This window comes from Fringilla coelebs (assembly GCF_963513975.1).
Source record: "Fringilla coelebs genome assembly, chromosome: 18".
Classification (NCBI taxonomy): Eukaryota; Metazoa; Chordata; class Aves; order Passeriformes; family Fringillidae; genus Fringilla; species Fringilla coelebs.
The window spans coordinates 11,955,175-11,978,847 of NC_140044.1; the positions used below are offsets into that span (position 1 = coordinate 11,955,175).

At 49.3% G+C, this 23,673-nt stretch overlaps 1 protein-coding gene across 2 annotated transcripts in view; it reads left to right on the forward strand.

Annotated features, from left to right (window-relative positions):
- The first annotated feature begins 1,945 nt into the window (after positions 1-1,945).
- Positions 1,946-23,673, forward strand: part of ACSS2 (acyl-CoA synthetase short chain family member 2) — a 30,239-nt gene continuing 8,511 nt past the window's right edge. The window contains exons 1-8 of one of the 2 annotated variants that reach the window (XM_084218129.1): positions 1,946-2,162; positions 2,354-2,549; positions 18,924-19,015; positions 19,502-19,605; positions 19,888-19,960; positions 20,740-20,815; positions 21,683-21,797; positions 23,330-23,368. In XM_084218129.1, the coding sequence (XP_084074255.1) occupies positions 2,039-2,162; positions 2,354-2,549; positions 18,924-19,015; positions 19,502-19,605; positions 19,888-19,960; positions 20,740-20,815; positions 21,683-21,797; positions 23,330-23,368 (819 nt within the window). In that variant the 5' untranslated portion in view covers positions 1,946-2,038. The remainder of the gene's footprint in view (positions 2,163-2,353; positions 2,550-18,923; positions 19,016-19,501; positions 19,606-19,887; positions 19,961-20,739; positions 20,816-21,682; positions 21,798-23,329; positions 23,369-23,673) is intronic. The other variant, XM_084218130.1, reaches the window with a different exon arrangement.

The following is a 23,673-nucleotide window of genomic DNA, read 5'->3' on the forward strand; positions in this document are numbered from 1 at the left end:
CCTGAACTACTCCTGGGTTTCACCTCGGAGTAAACCAGCTGTGTCCTCCCACACGGGGTCACAGAAGAACCTTTGCCCTGCAGCAGTGTGGGCAGGCAGCAAACTGACACCAGAGCAGGGAGCTGCAGCACAGCTGTGCCCTTCAAAACTAGGGAACATCCTAAATGAAAAATACACACCAGTGCTGCTGCTTTTGTGCACAGAACTGTTTCTGGCCTCTTTGCTGATGAGAACATCGCTTGGAGTGGCAGACAATGCTCACCAGTCCACAGGCTTCTCCAGTCTAGAGCAGGGCAACACTCCCAGGAAGTGCACAAAAGCACTTGGGAAAACCCAAGGATACTAGAGTAGGCTGTACCTGCTCACTGACAGTGCCAGCTTTAAGTTTTGCACTTTAATCTTTTGAGTTTGGGCCAGGGCTCCTTGGCCCTGGCCCAAACCAGCACAAAATTCCCAGGGCAGGTGGCTGCCTGGGCATGGCAGTGCTTTGCTCCAAGGGGTGAGTTCCCCAGTGGAGAAAAGGAATTTGAGGTTTTGGCAGCCTTCCTAAGAAATATCTTCTTGGCAGGCAATGACATAGAGGTAGGCAATGCTGTTGGGGCAGTCAGGCTCAATGCAGGGAACATTAAGGATTGGGATGACAAGGGATCTGCTGCAGGAGGTACAAGCACAAGCAACTCCTGCTCTGAGACCAGACTCTTGGAATCACGTTGGTCCTTGGGAGCCCCCAGCTCCAGCCTCCTGCTCCAATGGGCATGGCTACTCAGGGGCTTATCTTGAATTTTGTCCATCTAAGGACTGTGACCCTGCTCCTACTTTGGGCTCCTGTTCCAGCATTTGACTGCCTTTTTGGTGAAAAACAGTGAAAAAAATGCTTAATTTCTCACTACCTCAGGAGATCTGTACAAAGTTTTTGCAGGAGGAAGGTGTTCAGTGAACTGCCACGGCTCGCTGTGCACACACAGCTCGGTGGAGAAGCGGAGGGCTATGGATCCACACGAAAGTTGTTTTCTGCTGGGGGACAAGGCATGGAGCGTGGCCATACCTGCTGGCCTGCGCCGGGGCTGGTGAAGGAGGATCCCACGGATCTCATGGATCTCAATCCCTCCGCCTGGCAAAGTGTCAGGGACTGGCACAGAAGGGACACAGCTCCTGCTGGCGAGGGAGAGGCGGCTGACAGGGCAGGGCTGCTAAATGGGGACAGGGCTGATGTGCAGGACAGGGGGCTGTGGGCTGATAGGGGACACCACTGACAGTGGGACATGGCTGTCAGGGGCACACCGCTGACAGGAGACAGCACTGACAGGGGTCACCGCTGGTCTTGGGGACACGACTGTTCGGGGGGACACTACTGACACCAGGACAGGGCTGTCAGGGACACCACTGACAGGGGTCACTGCTGACAGGGGTCACCGCTGGTCTTGGGGACACGACTGTTAGGGGGACAGCACTGACAGCAGGACATGGCTGTCAGGGACACCACTGACAGGGGTCACCGCTGGTCTTGGGGACGTGGCCGGCAGGGGGACACCACTGACAGAAGGGCCACAACTGACAGTGGAACACCACTGGAGAGGGACACACTGACGACAGGGGGGACGCGGTGGGTAGGGTACATAGCTGCAGGGGGACTTGGCTGATAGGTGGTCACCACTGGCACAGGGGACACGGTTGACAGGGCGTCACCACTGACACGGGACAGCACCGAAACAAGGACACGGCTGACAGGGGGACACCGCTGACAGAAAGGACAAGGCAAACCAGGTGACACCACTGACACAGGGACACTGCTGGGAGAGTGACACCACGGACATCGGGACCCCAAAGACACGAGGACACCAGAACAGGCTCTGGAACATGGCCGCCGCCCCGCTCCGCTCCGCCGCGAGGGCGGGCCGTGCCCGCCGTGCCCGCCCCCCACGCGGCGCGGCGGCGGAGCGGCCCCCGCTCGCGCACAGCCCCGGTTGGGCGGCCCCCGCTCGCGCACAGCCCCAGTTACTGGGCGGCCCCCGTTCGCGCACAGCACCGGTGCCTCGCCATGGTGCTGCCGGGGGAGCAGGCCCGGGTCTTCCGGCCGCGGCCCGATCTGCTGCCCGCGGCCCACATCCCCTCGCTGTCCGACTACCAGCGCCTGTACCAGCGCTCCGTGGAGGAGCCGCACGGTGAGCGGGGCCGGCACGGCGGCTCCCCGGGCCCTCCGGGGGCTGTGGGGAGTGCGGGGAGCCCTCCGGCAACCCCCGCGTGTGGGGTGCTGAGGGGGGCCCCTCGTGTCCCCACAGACGTTACCTGCCTCATCCCTGTTCCCTCATCCCTGTTTCCCGCTCACGGGCTCCGGTGCTCGTTGCCTTTGCAGAATTTTGGGGGGAGATCGCTAAAGAGTTCTACTGGAAGAGTCAGCACACGGGTCCCTTCCTGAAGTACAACTTCGATGTGACCAAGGGGAAGATCTTCATCGAGTGGATGAAAGGAGCGACCACCAACATCTGCTACAACCTCCTGGACAGAAATGTCAATGAGAAGAAGCTCGGGGACAAAGTTGCTTTTTACTGGTAAGTTTCGGTTTTTATTGTGGTAGAGAGGATGTGTAAATAGCACCCTAAAATGTACAAACAGTGTCAATTTCTACTGAGGTGAATGAAAACGTAAAACCTGAGGGGGGCTAATCCTTAGATGGGTTCAGCACGTGTTTGCTTGCAGTGTCCTTGGGAAGAGCTGTGCCGGGAAGCTTCTCTGCCCTTCCCGGGAAGCTTCTCTGCCCTTCCCGGGATGCACTGAGGTGCCCGGCATGGCAGTGGGGAGCGCCTGACTCCCAGCTCTGCCTCCGCAGCTGCACCTGCTGAGAGCTCGGAGCGGTCAGACTGCTGGAGTGAGGCAGGTGCCACAACTGCCTGGGGAAGGAGGTTGATGTGGATAGAGCAACGGCCAACATCCGACAGCTAAAAGCTAATGAGCCCCATTATCTCCCGTGTTTATGTTTTGTGGGCTGGCGAGTTTCCACTCCTGTGGCAGAAAGGTGCTCCTAATACCAGATATAGTTTATATCTGGATTCCTTGCACTTGAATGTGAGGAGCTTTCAGATAGACTGGCTTCTCTGCCTTTGGGGAAAAAAAGTTACTTCCAACCTTATCTGAAGTATGTTTCTGGTTTTTTACCAGAGTAGTTACTAGTGTTACAATCCATGTAAAACTTACTTTTCATACTGATGTAAAGTAGGTTTCACTTGTGATGTCCAAGCTCCAGAAGTAATGCACTCCTGCTGAACTAGCTCAGCTGGCAGCTGTGTTCTCAGACAGAGCTGTGCCTGCCTCTGCTGTGCATTTTGCTGTTTCCCTTGAGCTTGTGTTCATGTAACCTGGCTATGACTGTATGTGACAGAGCAGAAGCACAATTAAATGTACCCCATGGTCGGCATGCAGTAACTTACTGGGATATGGTGAGTCCTTTGAGCACAGCAGAGCAGATGGAGAAATCTTGCTGTCATTGCAATAAAAATATCAGAGAGTCTAAGTGATTTATTGTGCTGCTGAAGGTCCCCCTTAGTCACCTGGTGTAAAGTTGACTGGGGAGCCACCCTGCTGCTGAAAGGAGCATGGTTATAGCAGTGTGGCACTGGCTGTGGCTGTCAAATTGGCTTCATAGAGTTTCTGCAGTTCCTATCCACAGGCCTTTTGCTTCAGTGAAAGAATTACACACACTTCCTAGTACTTAATCATATTGATAAGGCACAGGTGAAATGCTGGAAAGTGTTTACTTCTGTGCTAGTTAAATAGATTCTATAAGTGACTGATGTAAAATGACTGCAGCTTCTGAATGAAAACTCCTTTGTGAACTGCAGGTAAAGGTGTAAAGCAAACAAAGCCATTTGGCAGCCAGTTCTGTCCCTCTGCTGGGGTTTGTTGAGGGACTGGGTTCTTCATGCACGTAAATCTTTGTGTGACAGTGAGGCAGCTGCTCACTGTTTTAATTTGGGCTTGGTGAACATTTTTCTTGTTGGTTATTCTGGCAGCCTTTGTGGGGGTATTTGTGATGCTGAGAAAAGCTCGGGGTGGATATGAAAATGGTGGGTGGCTGTCAGTTGTGGTGCTCACAGTGCTAAAAAATAAAATCTCTTTCTCCTAAACAGAGAGTTTCCCCTGACTGTTTTGGGACAAACTTTCCTAGCGTGGCTCTGTCACAGGTGACCAGGCACTGTAGTGTGGAGCTGTCAGCTAGGAATGCTGGTGGGAGCAATTGAAGAGGCACACTGTGACAAACCTGTGGCACTGAAGACTTGGGAAAGCAGGGCTGAGGGTTGCAACTCATAAAATTACTCCTCTCTGGGCACGTGGTTTTCTTCAAAACAAAACAATAATTAATTTCTCTCATCTTGTCCTCTCACATTTTGTGTTGTAATGAGCCTGGCTCCCTAAAACACTTGACATTTCTTACAGTCTATGAAAGGTTAAAAGAAGTTAAAGCCTCTGAAAGGTGAAGAGGTTTTTATATTTTTAAATACTTGAGCCACTAGATTGCATCTAAGAAAGTCTGTAGCCTGCTAGATGGGAGAGGTGCTGAACTTATACCAGGGTTTGGTTGACTGCCCAGCTCTGAGAGCTCTGAAAAGATACAGGACCATGTTCATTGCTTTCAGAGAGGAGGAGATTAGGGAAAAGTTGAGTTATGTTTGGAGGCATTGCTGAGTGTCTCTGAGAAGCAACATGTCCTTACAAAACTCAGAACTGCTGCCTGTGGCTGTCTCCAGTCCTGCTTGGATGGAAAGGAGTGAGCAGCTTATCTGGGTTTGTTAGGCCAAGCTGCACTAAAGGTTCCTGCACCACCAGCAGTCCCGGACTGCCCAAATTGGCTCCACTCAGAGGGTCTAATCCCAAGCCACATGGAATTGCATTTTCAGCACAAAGAGCAGGACATGGGATTGCCTAATGCTGCACAACTTGTACATAAGTGGTGTTTGCTGTCATGGTGTTGTCCTCATGGTGCTGTTAGGACTGTGTAGTTCCAAATGGCCATCCTGAGGTGGTAGGAAACATGGATTTTCCCCTGTTTTCTCCTTCACTAGGATATCTCAGGCTTCTTGTGAACGTTACAAATGTTTCTGGTTTCCCTGTTTCTGATTCCTCTTTCTCTGCTTAGTATTGCTGATGTGGCCTAAAAAAGGGAACAGAAACTGCAGGAAATGCTTCTGATAAAGTGCTGCTCTCAAAAGTGAAATCCTATAATGGTGTATAAAGACTGAGGTCAGTATCAGTGGTTGCTGTGCAGGTGGGTACCTGTGGTGACTCTCATGGGCTTCGCAGGGGAGAAAGACTGGACCAGCTACTGGGACATTAAGGGGACTTGCAGCAGTGCTGAGGACTTTGTGAGGGGTGGTTAATTAGGGCAGGGGCACAGTATTCCTTCATCCTGCTGTAGACATCCTAAGTCACTTGGACAGCCCTTAGTTCTGTGCTGAAGTGTCTGTTAATCTCATATAAACTTCAGCCTGGACAGCCTGAAGGAGGTAAAAATATAACCATGAGGGAATTAAAAAAAACTACCACCTATTGCAAAACTCTCTAATTAGACCCTGGGGTGTGAAAGTATTTGGATGAGGCCTGTTTTATGTGTAACCTGTGCCTCTGTTTCTCAAACCAGTTATCCCAGCTGCAGTGCTGGTAGTGCCTGGTGAGACCGGGGCAGAGGCAGGAGGTAGAGCTTTGTTTTTAGAGTCCCTCTAGCCAAGGAGATGGGGCTTGGCCAGTGCTCCTGGCTTCTGCCATCTCTGGGAGAATGTATTCATCTTCTCCTTTTATTTATATTGGTGTATGACATTACATATCTAGAAAGGAGCAATAAAGATAGTAAAGGCTGCCAAAGCTTATTTGAACTTTGTTTAACAAAACAGTAAGTGCCTATGGTTCCTCCTCTGGGTCTAGAACAAACAGGACATGCAAATGTAAAATTAGGAGGTGTGGTTTGTTTGATTTGGGTTTCTTTATATGATTTGACTTTAAAATGTAATAATGGATTTAGGGCCTTGTAGCCTTGAGGTTTCTTCCAATAAAACTTTCTAGAAGAAAAAAACCAAGCAACTATGAGAGCATATTTAAAAAAAAATAAATAAAAGTTACAAACCAGCCTCACACATCTGTCATATGCACAGATGCTGTGGCAGAGGATGCTGGCTGTTAACATCCAGCCTTTCCAAGGGCTTCTACATGATGCAGTTGGCCCTGTTGCTCCCACTGGCTCCAGGATTTTGGATCATCCTGTGTCAAACTGACCATTCAATTCTTTGGTAACTTCCTGGATGACTTGTTACCCTTCCAGTGATGCAGCCTCTTTCTGGTGATGAGAGCATATCCCTAAATCCCAGTTTGTTTAAAGAACAAAATTCACGCCTGGGAAGGTTCCTTTTACTGATCCACATTTGCAGGTGTGTGCATGGTTTGGTTCATGCCCACAAAACTAGCCAGGCTCAGCAGAGCTCCTTTCCAGATGGGGATTCTCCATGAGAAAAGGGGTGGCCCCTCAGTCCTTTCTGAGGTGCCTCAGCCCTTTCTGAGGTGCCTCCACTAATCTGTGTCATCTCCCTGTTGTGTATGCAGAGGGATAGATTGCTGGTTTTGGCAGATAGTAATTATTTTGGAAGCACTGCTGAACAGTACAATGCTCTGCTTCTGGAAATCAGGCACATTATGTGCACCTTAAGTAGGTAATAAATTACATTGAATGTATTAGTATTTTATGAAGCTATAAATCTTGTACCTTCTTCAAGAGCAGTGATAGTTGTAGATTCCGTCACAGAAAGTGTAACTCTTTTCTGGTGGGCTTTGAAATCTACCAGTGTGGGAGAGGGTGACAAAACTGAGGGTTTCAGACAGCATTTCTCATCCCTCCAAAAGGGAATATCCCTGCATCTTGGGGATGACTGAGCTGCGTGGGTAGTGCAGGAGTAGGGGTGGGGGGAGCATCAATAGAAACATGAGATATTAAAACAGGGAGTAGTGTAGTACCTCAGGCATGTCCAAGTCATGTGCTTTCCTGGCTTCTTTGAAATGTTTCCTCTTGCAGTTCTGGGCAGTCACCAAGCAGTGTGCTTAGTGCTGTGTGGTAGTGCAGGCAGCCACTGTGTTTGGACACTCATTTATGAAGTACAGGCTGGGACAGGAGGGACTCACAGCTTCTCCCCAGGTCCCCTGACCTTTCTCCATAGGTGGATGGAGTCTTTAACTTTGGCTGTGGGCTGTTTGGAGCAAGGTCATGATGGGTTTAAAATTAACTGATTTCATGTAACTGCTCTGAATTCCCTGCTGTAGGGTGCAGATGAGATACAAAGATGATGCTGCTCCAGGGCAGCATGGTGATGCCTGCTTAAGGGTTTGAGGTTGTCAGTTTGGCCTGAGGGGCAGGAAAACACTGGGATTGTGATCTAAAACTTGTAACTAAGGGCTCTGTGTGTGTGTGCTGAGACCCATTTTCCTCTGTCATATCTTGAGGTTCTTCTGTCCCAAGTGTTTCTGTTGTATTCATGTGCTGCGTCCTCCGTTCTGTTCATTACCAGTGAAATCTCCAAGGTAGTTCCCAGGTGAGTGGTTGTGCCCAAGGGATGAAATAAATATCTGAGAACAGCAAACTGCCTCCTTCAGGCATGTGTGGGGTGTGCTTTCCTGGATGCTGTGAGTCAGCAGATTGAGCACTGTGGTGCTCAGGCACTTGGCATGCTCAGAGTCACTGGAAGTTGTTTTTCCATTGCAAGGACTGACTTGAAAGCAGAACTTGACTCATCCCTGTCAGGTACACTTGCTGGTTTGCAGGGAAGGGTGATAAGTTTGATATTTTGGATATCTCAAGCCCCATTCCTGCTTTGCAGAGCCTCTTCCAACCCACAATGCCAGACAGGGCAGGAGCAGGGAGCTGGCGAGTGCTCTCATTCTGCTTTGCAGTGCAAGGAAAGGGACAGATATTAAAGCTTGGTGACCACTTGATTACCCAGTGCCTGTGGTCTCCTGTGTTTTTGCCCATTCAAAAGCACCCCTGGGCGTGTGGCTCCATGAGAGAGCATTCCACATTATTGAAGATTTTCTCTGGAAGTAGTTTTTTACTGAGCTCAAATAACACATAATCCTGCTCCTGGAGACAGAGTGGGATTTTTCATCTCTGTTAAATCAAATCTGTTAAGAAGGAAGGCACTCAGGTAGCACTTGGGTGGTTGCTCCATGGCAAAGCAGTGAGGACAGGGGTTGTTTAACCTCTCCTGCCTGGGAGAGCAGCTCAGCTGCCTTGAGTCAGGGGAGCAGCTTTCATTTGAGTTTTGTTGGATCTGTTTCTTTCCAGCCTTTTGCTCAGAAACCTTTGGTAGCTGCTTCTGGCTGGGATACAGCATCCATCCATATAAATACAAGGGATTATCCAGGAAGTATTGGACCAGATAAACAAGTGGGATGTCCATAAGTGCCCAGGATTAGATGGCATGTGCCCCAGATAGGGGCAGCAACTTGAATGTGGAATTGCAGAGCTGCTGGCCAGGATATACTGGTGGTATTTACAAAGGGCTGCAGTGCCAAGGGCTGGGAGGTTGCCAGTCCCCCTTTGTCCAGAGAGGGTCCTGGGAACCAGTAAATCTGACTTGTATCCCTGGGGGTGCAGTGGAACAGGGTTGCTGGGAGAGGTGGTGGAGTTGCTGGCAGACTGCTGGAGCACGAGGCCGGTGGCACTGAGCGCACAGAGGTGGCTCTTTTCAGACCACCTTCGGGAGGTTTCCCACAAAAAGTTGTTCAGGAAAGTAACTCAAGTGTGCCTGGAAGAACAGTGTTTTTATGAAGCTGCTTTAGCCTTGTCCTTTGCTTCCTCACTTTCAGTGGACACTCTTCAGGGTCAGCAGCAGGACTGCCAAGGGCAGTGTTGAAGCAGAATTGCTGGTGGTGGCCAGGCTGACATGCTCCAGAAACAGCATCTCCTGCTGCTGGTGCCCCTGGAGGCCAGACATCAGCCATGGTTCTGACCCAACATGGTACTTGAGTCTGAGAGGCTCTTGGCTGAGCTGCTGGGAGCACAAGTGCAATACTGCTGTGTAAATGACAGCAGTTTTTATGTTCTTATTTAGTACTTTTACCTCATCCTCCTCATTGCTCTGACAGCTCTCTAGATTCAGCATGAGGGATTTAATAATTCGTGCTGAATCTAGAGCCCTACCTGAAAATATTGGTTTATACCCTGTGCAATACTGCCTTTCTGCATGGTTCTGGGGTGTGGTTGTTACAATAACTACCTTGGGGCAGTATGAGAGGTGGGTGTGCACAGGCAATGGCCCCTGGATTTTCTCATGTCCATGAGACTTTTGTCTTGTTCTGCTGACAGCTGTTACAAACAACTGGATATGTTTCAAAAATACTTGGTTGCTTTAGGGAGGGGCACTATGGTTGTGCAGGGATGGCATATTGCAAATGTTGGCCGGAGGTTTGAAACTTGTGGATAAATGGAGTTCATGGACAGAGAGGATGGTGAACTTCTGTATGGATTCAGGACACGGAAGATCAGAGCCTTCAGTTTGCTCATTGGACTAAAAAACCTGATTATTTTAGCTGTGTGAATGGCTTGTGTGTTCTCCCTTGGCACCCTGAATGGAGCAGCAGTGGACAAGGACTCCAGCTACACGTGGGTGAGACTTGTTCCAAGTAGGGAACAAAATGTTCAGGCTTTGCCAAAAGAGGTGTGAGTGGGTGCTCGTTCAAAGCGTGGCATTTTTCTGGTGGGTTGCTGTACTTGCTGTGCCTGGGGGACTCTGTGCCTGGAGCTCCTGGGCTGAAGTGTCAATGGGCAGTGGTTTCACAAGAGCTCTCACCTCCCCCTTTTGTAGCAGGGTTTCAGTTCTCTGTTAGCATTTCTGCACATCACTTGGAAATGTCGAAATGAGGTGCGGTAGGAAATTGTGAGCCCTGGCAGTTTGCCATTAATACATTTTCATAGATGTCACCTTCCTTCTTCAGGAGAATCCCTCAAGGAAGTTGTGGGCCTTCCTGTTTGCTTTGTCACACCTGGCTACCTGATAGTGCCCAGAGAAACTGTGGCTGTTCCATTCCTCGGGTCAGGGCCAGGTTGGACAGAGTTGTAGCAACCTGGTCTAGTGGAAGGTGTCCATGCCCGTGGAACCAGATTGTCTTTAAGGTCTCTTCCAACCCAGGCCATTCATTTTATGATTCATTTAGTGATAGTGAAGCATGTTTTCCATTCCTGTTGCCACTGACCGTCTTCTAAGAGATGTTTCCTAAATGACATTCCAGCAAGTGACACCTGGCCTCCACCTCTGGAGGTTTATGATGCATGAAATTGATATGTCCACCAAAAATCTGATTAAAAGCTTAATTTCCTGCCATGTCCTTCATGGACATTGTTTGAACCTCCATTGAAATTGCCTTGCCTGGCTTTCTGTGTTTCTAGAAGCTCTTCAAAATGTGACAGAATGTTCCCACCAGGGATGCATCTATTTTCCAAAATGGGGCATTTCCCAGTGGCAGGCAGCTTGTTGATTATTTTACTTACAGAAGCTTCATCAAGGGTATGTTCAACAGCCCAACTGTAAATTGTTTAAACAAGCAATCAGCTGTTTTGTACTGAATATAAGCCCTACTCCCACTGGACTGGTAAAAATAGTCCATGCTCCTTTGAAAACCCAACTGATGGTAAACATTTAAAATGTTTCCTCTCATGTCAAATTTGCACATTCTTCTGCAGCATTCAGTCGTTTTGGCTGATGGGGTTGCAAGTGCTGGCTGAGGGCAGCCAAACTCTGATATGCTGGGGCATTCTTGCACATGACCTCTGTTGCAACGCTATATGATTCTTTTGTTTTTAAAAAAGTAATTAAAATTTGCTTGAATAAACCTCTCCCCTAAATAAAATAGGCAAAAAGCTGTTGTTTTTCTCCATTGGTTGTTTTCTTGTGTTTTAAAGTACTTCAGAAAGTAAGAGTTAACGCTTTTCCTCTTGACTTGGTGATTACTCAGTATCAAGTAAGTAGGAAAATCATGAAGCCACAGAGAGCAAATTCTCCTTGCTGAGCCCATCAGCACAAAGTGGCCATTGACACCGTGACCAGAGTATTTACATATGGTCTGTGTGACTTGTAAAATGACTTATCTTGTCAAATGAGTCAGGAGGGTACATTTCCCTTGGAGAGGGATTTCCTGGCTGCTGTTGATCCTGTCTTCCCCAAAACCCTTCCCCTGGGGTGTTCTGGCTCTCAGGTATTAGTACTGAGTGTACAGATCCCATGGCACTGAGTTCACTTGCCCATGTTGGCCGATGAACCAGCAGCACTGGGATGTGTTGATTCCTTTAGAGATGTCTGAGCATCCCACTGCCTAAAGAAAGGGGCTTGAAGTAGATTTCAGGGCATAGCCTGACATGAGTGAGATAACTGGAGGGAATTTTGGCAGGTTGATAAATAGAGTGGTTTTGGATTAGTGTCCACCTCCAGCTGGGCTCTGTAGTGTAGGATCACTGAGGGTATGGCAGAGTGAACAGTGGTTGGGCTGCACAAGATAAATATTATTTCTTTAGATGCATCTGGTATTTGTTCAGCTTCTGAAATGCTGCAGATACAAAGAGCAGCTGGGAATGTATTTAATGAGAAGGAAGGACAGAAAGATGGATGTGGTTTTCCTATGGGACAGTAACGGCTATTCAGGGTGTTGGGTGTTTGCTTTGTAGGCTGTGTGTCCATATAGCTGTTTTTAAAGGTGAGTAAAGGATTGATTCCTTGATCAAAGAGCAAATAATGACCTAGTATCCCTGTGGAAATAAGCTCCATTTTGGCTGTTCTGTAAAATACATAGTGCCTGTTTTGGAGTCAGTTGGGCTGGAGAGGTTGGGCTTGGGGCTGAACACAGAACATTGTTCCCTGCAGAGCACAGGGCTCCTGCTTTGACACAGCTGGTTTGAGTTTCATAACAGCAGTAGGAGCCCATTCATGCTAGATACATGATCAACTTAAATTGGGATGGTTTGGCTCAGAGATGGATTTGAGAGCAGGGCTTTCTTAGGCCCTACCTAAGTGTATGGGGCACACTGGAGGGGAAAACTGATGGATGGTTTTAATGCAGTGGTCAGACTCAGCTGTGTGGATTTAGGAAGTGATGGCATTAAACTGGTAAGATTCTTCTTTTCTCTGGGCTTTCTGTCCCCAGGTTTTCTCAGCAATGTTCTCTCAGTGCTGCCAAATACTTCTGAACACACTGGGAAAACCTTTTCGCCAGCCCCTCCCAAGCTGAGCTCTGTCATTACACAACTTCTTCTTTCTTGATCCGTGCTGTGATGCAAGAGGATTTAAGCGTGGGTGATGACGGGGTTGAGCTTTCTGGTAAACTTGCTGCTCGAGAAACCTCAGGCTTCCCAGAACTCCTTTGGGAATTCTGCATTACTGCAATGGGAGATGGTGACGTTAAGCATGGGCAGGGCTGGGCAGTCTGCCCCATTATGATGAAATGTTCTCATGGAGGTTTTTTACACACCTGCTGCAGGCCCATCTGTTTGTGCAGTTAAGAGCATTTCCATATTGAACAATCCATGCAGATACCATAATTTTTTTCTGATGAAAGGATGTCTTTTTCTGATTATCTTGCACAGCTGCTCTCCCCAAACTTCATCTTTCAATGTAACCTTTTTTCTCAAAAACAGGTTTAAAAGGCTGTCTTTACTCGAGTGCCATTCTTCTCTCAAATAGCTTAAGCAAGGCTGCGGCATAGGGAGAAATCCTATTTTTTTTCAGTTTTGCCTGCTGTTGTTCATGAGAAACCAAGATGTGTCCAGGCAGGCCCTTTTCAAGCAGCAGTTTTTGGGGCTATCCTAGGAACAGCCATGGCAGGAGGTGTGTGAGCAGCTGACACCACGGTGGCCGAGCACGCCAGGGGCTCTCGCTGCCCATGCGGCTCACACGTGAGCACATTCCCCACATGGCAGGAGCCTGGCTGGCCCTGCTCTGCCTGGCATTTTGGCTGCTCTAATTCTGGATGTGGAACAGATCAGGAAGCCCAAGATCCCTCCTGGCCACCCCTGGTGACCTTGCACGTGAAGAGCTATCACCACAGCAAGAAAATTCCTTCCTTTACCCTGTATCCTACTCTGAGGACAGGCTGCTGGTGAAGCAGGAGCTGGAGATCTCTCATGATGCATTTCGTTCCATGTTTAGAAAGGATTTTGGGCTCTGAGCATGTTTTAGTTTAGATGGCAACAGAGATGTTCTAGGGCAGACATTCCCACAGTCCCTATCTCTGGTCCTGCATTATGAAAAATTGTTTTGTGGGCTACCATCACATCTCTGCCAGTCAGAAAATGAGACCTGGTAGCTTTGAGATGGTTTGCTGTGCTCTGAAAATTTACCTTTCAGGTGCCTCCCACTTGTGCTTGGTAACTTTGGATTACTGCTTTTACTCAATCACAAAATGGTTTGGGTTGGAAGGACCTTTAAGCTCATCTTGTTCCACCCCCTGCCATGGCAGGGACACCTTCCACTATCTCAGGGTGCTCCAAGCCCCGTCCAGCCTTGCCTTGGGCACTGCCAGGGATCCAGGGGCAGCCACAGCTGCTCTGGGCACCCTGTGCCAGGGCCTCAGCACCCTCACAGGGAAGAATTTCTTCCTGATATCCAGTCTAAACCTATTCTCTTTCAGTTTAAAGCCACTGTCGTTTGCAAAAAGGGAGTGAGTGATGTGTTCACAGGAGCTTAGAGGAGAAACTTAACTGATCTGCAGCCACTTTGGTCCTCAGTGGGAGCGTTTCCAGGGAAGGCTTTGGCTTTGTCCCTTGGTTGGTTTGGTCAGTGATTGTCTGTTTCTGACTGTATGGATCTGCAGATGGTCTGGCAGATCTTAGAAACTTCGAACACTTCACTTGCTTGGCTGCATTTCCTCCTTTTCTCCTGTAACTCACCTTCTCTGTGGTGTTGTAGCCCTTATAAACCACAATTATCATCCTCAATTCCTTTGACAACTGTAATTGCCGCTGATGCAACCTGTGCTTCCTGCTGCTCTGTGCCAATGCTGGGGCAGCTTTGCCTAGGGAGTCGTAGTCATCTGTTACTCAAACAAGTAATGCAAATAACTTTTCTTTAGAAATGTGGTGAAAGAGAAGAACCAAACAGTGTTGGTGATTCATTTCCAAGTCAGCTTTTCTTGGTCTGTTAGGGTTTGTTTGCTTTGGGAAGTGTGAGTCCCCATGGCCATTGAGTTCCTGTGCCTCCCTTGTGTTTGTCACCCTACAGCTGAGACGGGCTCAACTCACTTGGTTAGGTGATGGGTGGGTGAAGGAGACCATGCTTTGGGAAGTCCTGTAGTCAGCTGTGGTGCTTGGCAGAGCACATTAACTTCTTAGCCTGCTTTGGTGCAAATATCTAGGAGAGCATCTGGGCACAGCATCCCTCTCCCATCTGCTGCTCCTCATCCCTGACTGCTCCACAGGGTCAGTGCTTGAGCTAATGGGGCTCTGCAGAAATGCTTGCCTGCTCCTACAGACCACGTTGCTTGCTCCTACAGACCACCTTCCCTACTACTCTGTGTGTGTACAGCAGTAAATCACTTGCTTACCTGCATGGTGGCTCTAACAGGGAAGCTTAACCTTGATTTACTACCTGGGCATCAGGTGAAACAGCTCTGTGGCTCTGCACCTCCAAGGTCAAACTCCCAGCTAAGCAGGCAGTCTGTGAGCCCCCTGTGAGTGTGGCAGTGCCACAGAGGTGACAAATGTTCAGCTTTCCCACCTGGTGTTTTCTTCCTCCCCTGCCCATGCGACTTCTCCATGCAGTTGTTCCCTGCTCGGGTGCTGGCAGGGTCTGTTCCATGGGGCTTTATGTGTTTCACAGCATCTGCTCTGAAGTGGGCAGCTCCTTGTTTTAACTGCTGGCAGAAGGGAGCAGGAGGGTAAGAGCTCTGCAGAGCCTGGGCTGCCTTTCATATGTTGACAGGGATCTGTTTTGAGCAGGGCTGGCACTTCCATCCTTCACACTGCAGTGGTGGTGGTTCCCAATGCCCTCAGGGTGTCTGGCCCTGGCAAGGATTGCCTGCAGGCAGATACAAAACTCTCCTCTTTGCAGGAAAACTGACTTCTTTAACAAGTCACAATTTCTAGGAGAAGACCTGCCTCAGAGGGCCTCCAGCTGTGCACCTGTGTGTTTAGTTGAAGAACTTGCAGTTACTGAGTCTGTGGCTGGTTCAGTGGAGATCTTAGAATCAGAATGGGTTGGGTTGGAAGGGACCTTAGAAGTCATCTAGTTCTACTCCCTGCCATGGGCAGGGACACCTTCCACCATCCCAGGTTGCTCCAAACCCTGTCCAGCCTGGTCTGGGACAGTTCCAGGGATCCAGGGGCAGCCACAGCTTCTCTGGGCGCCCTGTGCCAGGGCCTCCCCACTGTCACAGGGAAGAATTTCTTCCTTATGTATTCCATATGGCCAAACTTGTCTTTTTCCAGCTGAGAATTCACACAACATGCAATATGTAAAACACAGGCTTCTCAAGTGCTAAAAATCTCAAATGCATTCCTGCCATGAGCCAGATGATACTGTAAAATTTTGAATTACAGTTGCTAAATGTAGGACTTGGTTTGAAGATGAAAAAAATGTCAGACTCACTATGCTTCACCACGTATTTCATCTAATGATGTATCTGGGATGTTTGGGGAGCTGAGAATTGGATTTTCCTTTCAGAAGAAGCCTTGCTGTTAGAGCACAGATTGCGCATGAACAATCACAGCAGCACTGCTGCCACCTATTTTCACCAATAGATCTTAAAAAAATATCTATTTGGGGAGTGTTGGATTGGTGGGGTTAGAACTGTGTGGGTGGCGCTGTTTTCAGAGAGTGTGGTTTATTTTTCAGTTGAATTTGGACAGGAGAGCCCATGTGAGACACTCAGGGCTGACAGCTCTTGCTTATGTGAGAAGGGCATTGTTGGGAAGGTGCTGCTGGCAGAAGATGGATGCCATGAGTTTACAGGCTCAGTTTTGATGCAGAGAGTACTCAATAGCATGCAAGTGGGCATTCCTTTAAATGCCCTAAAATCCATCATTCACTGGACTTTTGTGCCAGAACAGAATCCTGAGCAGTCTGAGTGCTGCTGTAGCCCACTGAGTACAGCTGTGGGCACTCCAGACTATTTTCAGAGGCATGGATATGTAAAGCAATTGCCTGCTCTTGGGAGACTGCTCGAGGCCCTGGCTGGAGATGCATTGAAAGGAGGCATCTTGTCCTGTAGAAACAAGGACATGATTTGTTTCCCATTGAACAAAAGATCTTCTTAAAATCTGAAGCCTGAGGTTTGCCCTGCTGGTGGTAGGGAAGCTGTTTTGCAGTCACGCAAATGGATGGAAAGGACTTTGAAAAACCCCTGAAAATCCTTGTAAAAGTTTTAACTTCTCTTTGAGTCTGCTCTGTGCTTTTCCTGCAGTGCCTTATGCAAGAGGCCTTGGTTCTGGCCTTCAGGACGAGCCTGGGTACATTCCTTGGCCTGAATGTCCCTCCAAAATCCCGCCAAGGAGGAGGACCTGGCGTGTTTGAGATGTGCCTCTCTTGTGCAGGGAGAGCAGGAATGTCCCAGCAGTGCCTCGTGCCGGGTGGCTCAGGGCAGCTCTGTGTCCCTCATGGGCACCGTGTGCAGGGCTGTTTCCCTGAGAACCCACAGCTTGGCTGCCTCTCCCCTTGGCTGCTCAGCCCCCAAATAGCACCCAGGGCCCTGGGAAGCATGTGCTAGTCTTTCCTCCCAGTGCTTTCCTCTCTTAGTAAGGGCTGTAATTAGATCCTTTGCTGGGCCAGAGCATAGACAAAGGGGCATCCTTCCTCCTGCCCTGTTTGTTGAGCTGGGGGCTGGCTTGCACAGGGCCTGCCTGTAGTGCCTGCAGACCCCAGTGACCTTCAGGTGAGGGATTAGTAGGCTGGGATGCTCCAGCTTCCATTTGGAAGCATAATAATTGCCTTTTAAAAGCTATTCCATAGCAAGGCTCGTGGCTGAGGGGAGAGCTGCACACACAGTGATCCTGTACATCTGGACACAAGCAGGTTTGCACAGCACCAGCCTTGATGTAGGTACACAAAGGAAAACCTGGATGGTGAGGGAAGGCGCTCAATGTGCAGCCAGACAGCAAAAGCAGATGCTGTTCCTGTGAGCCAGATCAGTTACAGCTGCTCAGCCCAGCACTGGGGGCTCTTGCATCTTTGACCTCAAGAAACAGAATGAAGAGGGAAACTGATTTCCTGGTTTCCCTTTCCTAGCTGAGAGTCCTGCTGTAAGGGACCTTGACGAATAGTTTCACATGTCATTTAGCTCAAAGTGATGCTTCTGGCTGTGATGGGAAAAAGAGAGGAAAATGCTGGGATGTCAAGGCTGAGCTGCCTGCTTTGGACGCTGGTTCACATTCCCACACTTCGCTTTAGCTTTGTATTCTTGTCTCTCTCCCCTTTGCTCTTAGAAGGGGCCAAACTTGCATAAAATATCAAGCAGGGAATCACCCTTCCAGCAGCCAGTGCTGGGACAATTCCCTGTCCTGTGTCAGTGCAGGTATCCATGGACCCAATTGCCGCAGAGCACTGTGGAAGCCAGGAGTGTAACTGGGTATCAAGAGGGATAAGGCAAGTTATGTAAGCAGCAGATCCACAAATGATGATCCAGGTGTAGCCACCAGTTTTGAACCCCTGTTCTACGTGGGGCAGGAGCAGAGCTTGTACCAGTGAGGCTCTCCCAGCTCTTGCGGCTTCTCCACCAGGGCCATGTCTGCCACTGGAGCATGTGGTCACTGTTGTGAATGACATGATTTACAGCATTACTTGGGAATTAGGCTGTTGCTGTATGCATTTCTGCATCCCAGAAGCCTTTCTGCTGTTTGTGTTGCTGGGGCAAGTGGTTGGTTTTTGCTAGAATTCCACACTTAATTTTGGAGTGCTCTATTTGACGTGTTGAAGAGGTGAAGTTTCTGTTTCAGAGCTAGGCAGAGCCTGGCTGCAGTCCTGAGGGAGCACATGGCATGGAGGTGCTTCCTGGCCTCTCCCCAGCACTAGTGGTGCTTTTTATTTGGCTGCACACACTAAGGGGACACTTTCCAGAAGCGCTGGCAGCTGAGAGTGATGTGATACCCCTATTCATCTATGGATCACTGGAGTTTCTGTGCTGGCTGCCTTGGAGACCTGTGGAAGTGTCTGTGTCCTTCCAGAACAGAGGAGACTGCTGTTTCTCCACTGAAGTCATGTCAAATTCTTTATGAATCTTCTGATATTTTAGGAGTACCACCTGATTTGCATGGCTGAAGTGTTGAGTCACATTAAAATTAGCTGGTTTTTACTTCAGTAGCAAGTCATTTCCCTGGGGATTTGACAGTCCTGTCCCTTGGCTCTCCCTCCCATCAGAGCCTGGGCTGCAGGAGCTTGGAGTTGGTTCACAGAGGAGCACAGGGAAAATAAGTCATGACACTGGACAAACATACAAGGGTATATTTATATGTGACCTTGGAAAACAAGACAGGCCTTGGCATCCCATGGCAGCCCATCAGATGTCAGGTATTTGGGGGCTGGCTGTTGCTGCACGCTGGGCTGTGTTTCATACCAAGATATCTGCAGGCATGAGCGCCCAGGAGAGAGGTAGCCATGCCATAAATCCCAAAGTGAGCCTGTGCACTCTTAGTTTTGGTTCTTTGTTGAGCTTTGGACTCTTCCTGCCTCTCTGAAAGTGCCGGTATTTCCATTTCACACATTCAATTGCTTTCAGTAGTGATCTACTCAGGGCAGGGCACTTTGGACTTGATTTTCCTACAATTAGAGAACTTTAGTCCAGGATTGGATTTCTGGAGTTTGGTTACTCTATGCCCAGAAGGGCAGGTGAGGACATATTTGTTGGCCAGAGCAGTTTTCAGTGTCACTCTTACCTTGTACTGCTGCACAGTAACAAAGATTATCTTGCTTTTCCAGGGAAGGGAATGAACCTGGGGATTCCATGAAGATCACCTACCGTGAGCTGCTGCACCAAGTCTGCCAGTTTGCTAATGTCCTCCGCAGCCAAGGTACACAGCTGGGGCAGCAGAGCACTGGATACAGGGGAGGCATTTGGCCAAGTTTTTTTGGAGATTGGGGTCACTGCTTGTGTGGTTGCCAGTCTGTTGAGTAATTTTCATCAATTTGTTCTGCAATGCACAGATTCATTCCTGGCTCTGTCTGTGAAAACTGATCAGTGCTGGTCATACCAGCTGTACAAGGAAGAAATCAGTGCTTAATGATGCTCTGGGGTTTTCCAACAAGCAGCAGGCTCTGGTTACTTTCCGGCTCCCTTCAGGGAGGCAGTTGAGAACATGGATTGTTAGTCATCATCTCTTAAGAGCCATAGTGCTTGAAAGGCAAAACCCATGGCTGCTTCAGCTCTAATTGCAGCTGAAGCTTTATTGTGTGCATATAAATGTGGAATTTAAAGATTTGATTTATTTCTATATCCTGTTCTTTTGCCATGTAACATGTTCATTTTGACAAATGCCATGTTCACTTTCCCTCCATAGGGGTGAAGAAAGGAGACCGGGTTTCCATCTACCTGCCAATGATCCTGGAGCTGGTTGTAGCCATGCTCGCCTGTGCCAGGATTGGAGCTCTGCACTCTATTGTGGTAGGAACGAGCTTTTTGTGCTGCTCTTGGTGCTGAGCTCTGAGGGGAGCAGCTCTTGGTTTTGAGAGACGAGCTGGAAAGATGAGTGCTGACCATGAGATGAATGGAAGCTCAATTAAGATGCTGCTGTTTGCCTGCATTAACTGTGCAATGAGCTCCTTTAGCTCTCTCCATCAGTGCCTGGTGGTGAATCATTTGCCTTGGGTGAACAGCACAGCAGCTGTGGGGTGTGGGCTGGGTGTCTGTATGTCCTTGCTGACTCTGCTGTGTACTCTGTGGTAGTTTGCAGGTTTCTCTGCAGACTCCCTTTGCGAGCGGATCCTTGACAGCGGTTGCTCTCTCCTCATTACAGCAGGTAAAACACACATCTGAGCAGCTCTCTTCCTGTTGCATGGCTGAAAGGTCTTTATTTTAAAAGTCTGGAAATGGAAGAGAGAAAGCCAGTGCCTCAGCTGAGCCTCTCAAAGTAAGATGCACTGCTGTGGCTGTGCCCAAATGCTGCTTCCCACTCCAGACGTGTGGTGAAGCCTCTGAGCAGCCCCTCAGTTTGTCCTGTAAAGCTTGATGTCTAATAGAATGTTTCCAAATACTTCTCATCCATGTTTCTCCTGAAAATCAGCCAGATGTTTGCAAGATGTATCATGAGGGAGGCCTAATGTAAGAATTCCCACCCTTCCCAGTTTTAAGGACATTTCTTCTGCAGCTCCCGGCCTTGTAAAGCAAAGGATCAAGAGTGTGGCAGTAGTTGCATGTAAGCCCACTGCATTTCCCCAGCTGTTTTTGCCAAAAGTGCAAGAAATAGTGTTTTTATTAATTCCCATGGCATGAGAAGGACCCACTAAACTGCAATCTATGTTCTGGATGCATTGGATTATTTTCCACAGAATATTCCCAAGAGATTTTCCAGGTCAAACTGGGACCTCTCCCAGAGAAGGAATTCCACCATGTCTTTTGGCATCTGTTTCTCTGAGCTAAAAGGATGCATTAGGAGAGCTTTCCCATCAGCTGTTTGTCTGCTTCCTCTCACTCCAGTGCATGAGTCTGCTCTGCCCTCCTGAAACTGCTTATTGCTCCAGCTGTCCCAGGCTGCCTTGGCTGGGAAACCCTCCTGATGTTTCCCTCACCATTTTGCAGATGCTTTTTATCGAGGTGACAAACTGGTCAACCTGAAGCAGATTGCAGACGAAGCCATCCAGAAATGTATAGACAAGTAAGTTTGGATTCCCTTCTAGAAAAGGGCATTGCTGCCAGAATCCACTCTTGCACAAGTGGGAGTTGTCATAGGTGGGCAGACTCTGCAGCAGGTCTGATACAAACAGTCATCAGATGTTACAGAAAGGGAAATAATCCTGCTGAAATGACTTTGCCAAGCTTACAGACACAGCATCTGTGTAGCTTGTGTGAGACTGAACGTGGGTTTGTGTGTTAGATCAAACATGGAAATTCAGGGCAGATAGAGATTCAAACTCTTTAAGAAAGCATAAGTCTTTATGTCTGTAAAAATAGGTACCTGGGAGGACAGAAGTGATCCCAAAGGTGGGAATTAACTGGTGGAGACTGTGTTGATACCCTGAACAGGGTATAAGATCATTCTGTCAGTGTTCTGTAGGCTGTCTTTTCACTCAGAAGGGGGCAAACACCTACACCTTTCCTTGATGTATAATCAGGCTTTGGAAGCCTTTCCTCCCTCTGAGATAGTCAGTCATGCCGTGGGGTTGGAGCACCCACTAACATCTTCTGGTAGCAGGGCTTCTTCCTGGTCACAGGCAGGCAAATTTGGGATTTGTAAGGACTCTCCACAGCAGTGTTCTGGGAGAGAGACTTGTGGGACCCCCAGGAATCACACCTGATCAATCCCCAGTAAGCTGTGCACAGAATGTTCCTGCTCTCTGAGCTGTTCCTCTGGCTGGTGTCATTGGAAATTCATGGTGTACCTGGAGTTGGCATGGCAGCAAATGCTCCAGCTCAACAAAAGGAGCTCCAGGCCCCTGCCCTGCCTCCAGTAATGCCTGTGAATCCCAGGAAGGGCTAGCTGAGCCCCTGAGCAGCCCAGTGTGACAGCTCCTTCCTTTTACAGGGGATCCTCTTTGAAAAAATGCATCGTGGTGAAGCACCTGGGCAGGGAAGAGCTAGGAGTGGGCGGGACCTGCAGCAAGTCTCCTCCTCTGAAAAGGCTGTGCCAGGAAGTGCAGGTGTGTTCCTGGTGGGATGAGAGGGGGGTTTTATTACCACGGGCCAGAGACCAGCAAATTGATCAGTGCAAAACCACCTCAGTGATTCCCTGGACACTCCTATTCCTGTTTTCACCCCTTCTTGCTGATGTTGCTGTGTGAGTGGTCTGAAAAAATGGTTCCTATTTCTTACCAAGATCCTCTCCTTGCTGCTTCCTTTAACACCCTCACAAGCTGCCAGCCCACAGGACCCCTGGGTACATCTTCCAAAGCCACTAGGGACAAGATGCCCATTTTCCTCTGCCTAGTACAAGGCTTTTCCTTCCTAACCATTTGTCTCTCTCCCCTTGTGTGCAGAGACCGATGCTGTGCTGCACTGTAGTTGTGACAGTGGCAGCAGGAGGGGACACCCAGGAGATTTGTGCTGAAATCTGAGTGTGAGCTCAGTGCAGCCCTGTGACAGGGCAGCAATCCTCTGCTGAGAGCAGTGCAGGGTCTGTGCAGCTGGCACAGGGACTCTGTCAGCTCTCAGGCTGGGGCTTTCCTTTGCAAGTAGAGATGAAAGGACGTGGGTCAGAGGCATATGGTGAGACAGAGGGGGAAGGAGGAGAAGGTGTCCTGGAGCTGTGGCTGCCTGCTGAGCTCCTGAGGCTGCTGAGCAGCCCTGCTGTGCCCAGCCCTTACCTGCTCCAAAGGTTACTTTCAGCTACCCCACAGCTCCAAATCTTCCCACGTTGTCTTCTGTCCCTCTGTGTTGGGTGATTATTTGCACTGAGTTATCCCCAGGCTGCTGCTGGCTCAGAAATGGGTTGTGTTTGGGGAGTATTTGAGCTTTAGACTCTGCTTTCAGGAGGAGTGGTCTGTGCACATCCCTGGAACAAGAAGTCCAGCAGATTCTCTACCTTTGAGTTATTTTCCCTCATTCAGATGTGTCAGTTTTATTGGGGTGTTGCTCTTTGTTTGCCAGCCTGGCCATGTTCCTTGGCCTGCTCTGTCCTTTCTCTTGTGAGGGTAAGGTAGATACAATGAATGGGAAAACTGGAGCAGACCAGCCTTTATGTGTGAGTTTCCCTGGCAGGGTGATTGCAGGGCAGCCTGTCCCTGTGCTGGTTCCAGTAGATGAGGTGAGGTTTTTGTGCAGAATGTTCTGGGGGGAGGCTGGAGGGTGTCTCTTACCCTTTGGCTCTCTTTACTCATTGCCATACTTTATTAAGGATTCTTTCTCTCGTGGATGCATTGTTACTGTGCCATTGGCTTGTGTGAGGCTATTGGATGGTCTGTGGGCTGTGTGCTGGCTCTGTGCCTCTGTTCCCAGCCAGCCATGTGCAGGGGTTGGCCTTGGGGACCTGCCCTGGGGGCAGCTGGTACCCTGAGAAGGTGATGGAAATGGGCAGGCTTCTGCCCAGAGGGCATCTCCTGGCCTGGCCCTGGATCCAGCCTTCCAGGGTGATTTCCATCATCCAGGCCTGTAGGCTTCCAGCTCCCTGCCTGCAAAGCCCGGTGTGGATCCTCCCCTTCCCAGATTTCACACCCTCTTTGTGGATTTTTAACAGGAAAAAAAGACTGAAAGCTCACAGAGACGCCATCCCAAGGTATTTACACACAGCACTGCCTTCCTCTTTTTGGCACCTCCCTTCTGCTTCCCATGCAGCCCCCCACCTCCCTTAACTGCTCTGGCTGCCCAGCCACACGTGCCCTCCTAACCGTGGTGCCAGCAGCTGCATGCCAGTGACAGAGCCCACCCAGCTTGGCAGAGCTGCCCACGGCCTGGGGGTGAGTGCAGTGCCACCAGTGCTTCCAGAAACAGAGCCACATGGGTGACCCAGGCACAGGGAGCTGCCCTGGGAGTGCAGAGCCACTGGGATGTCAGCATCCACGCCAGGGTTTGGCTCTCTGC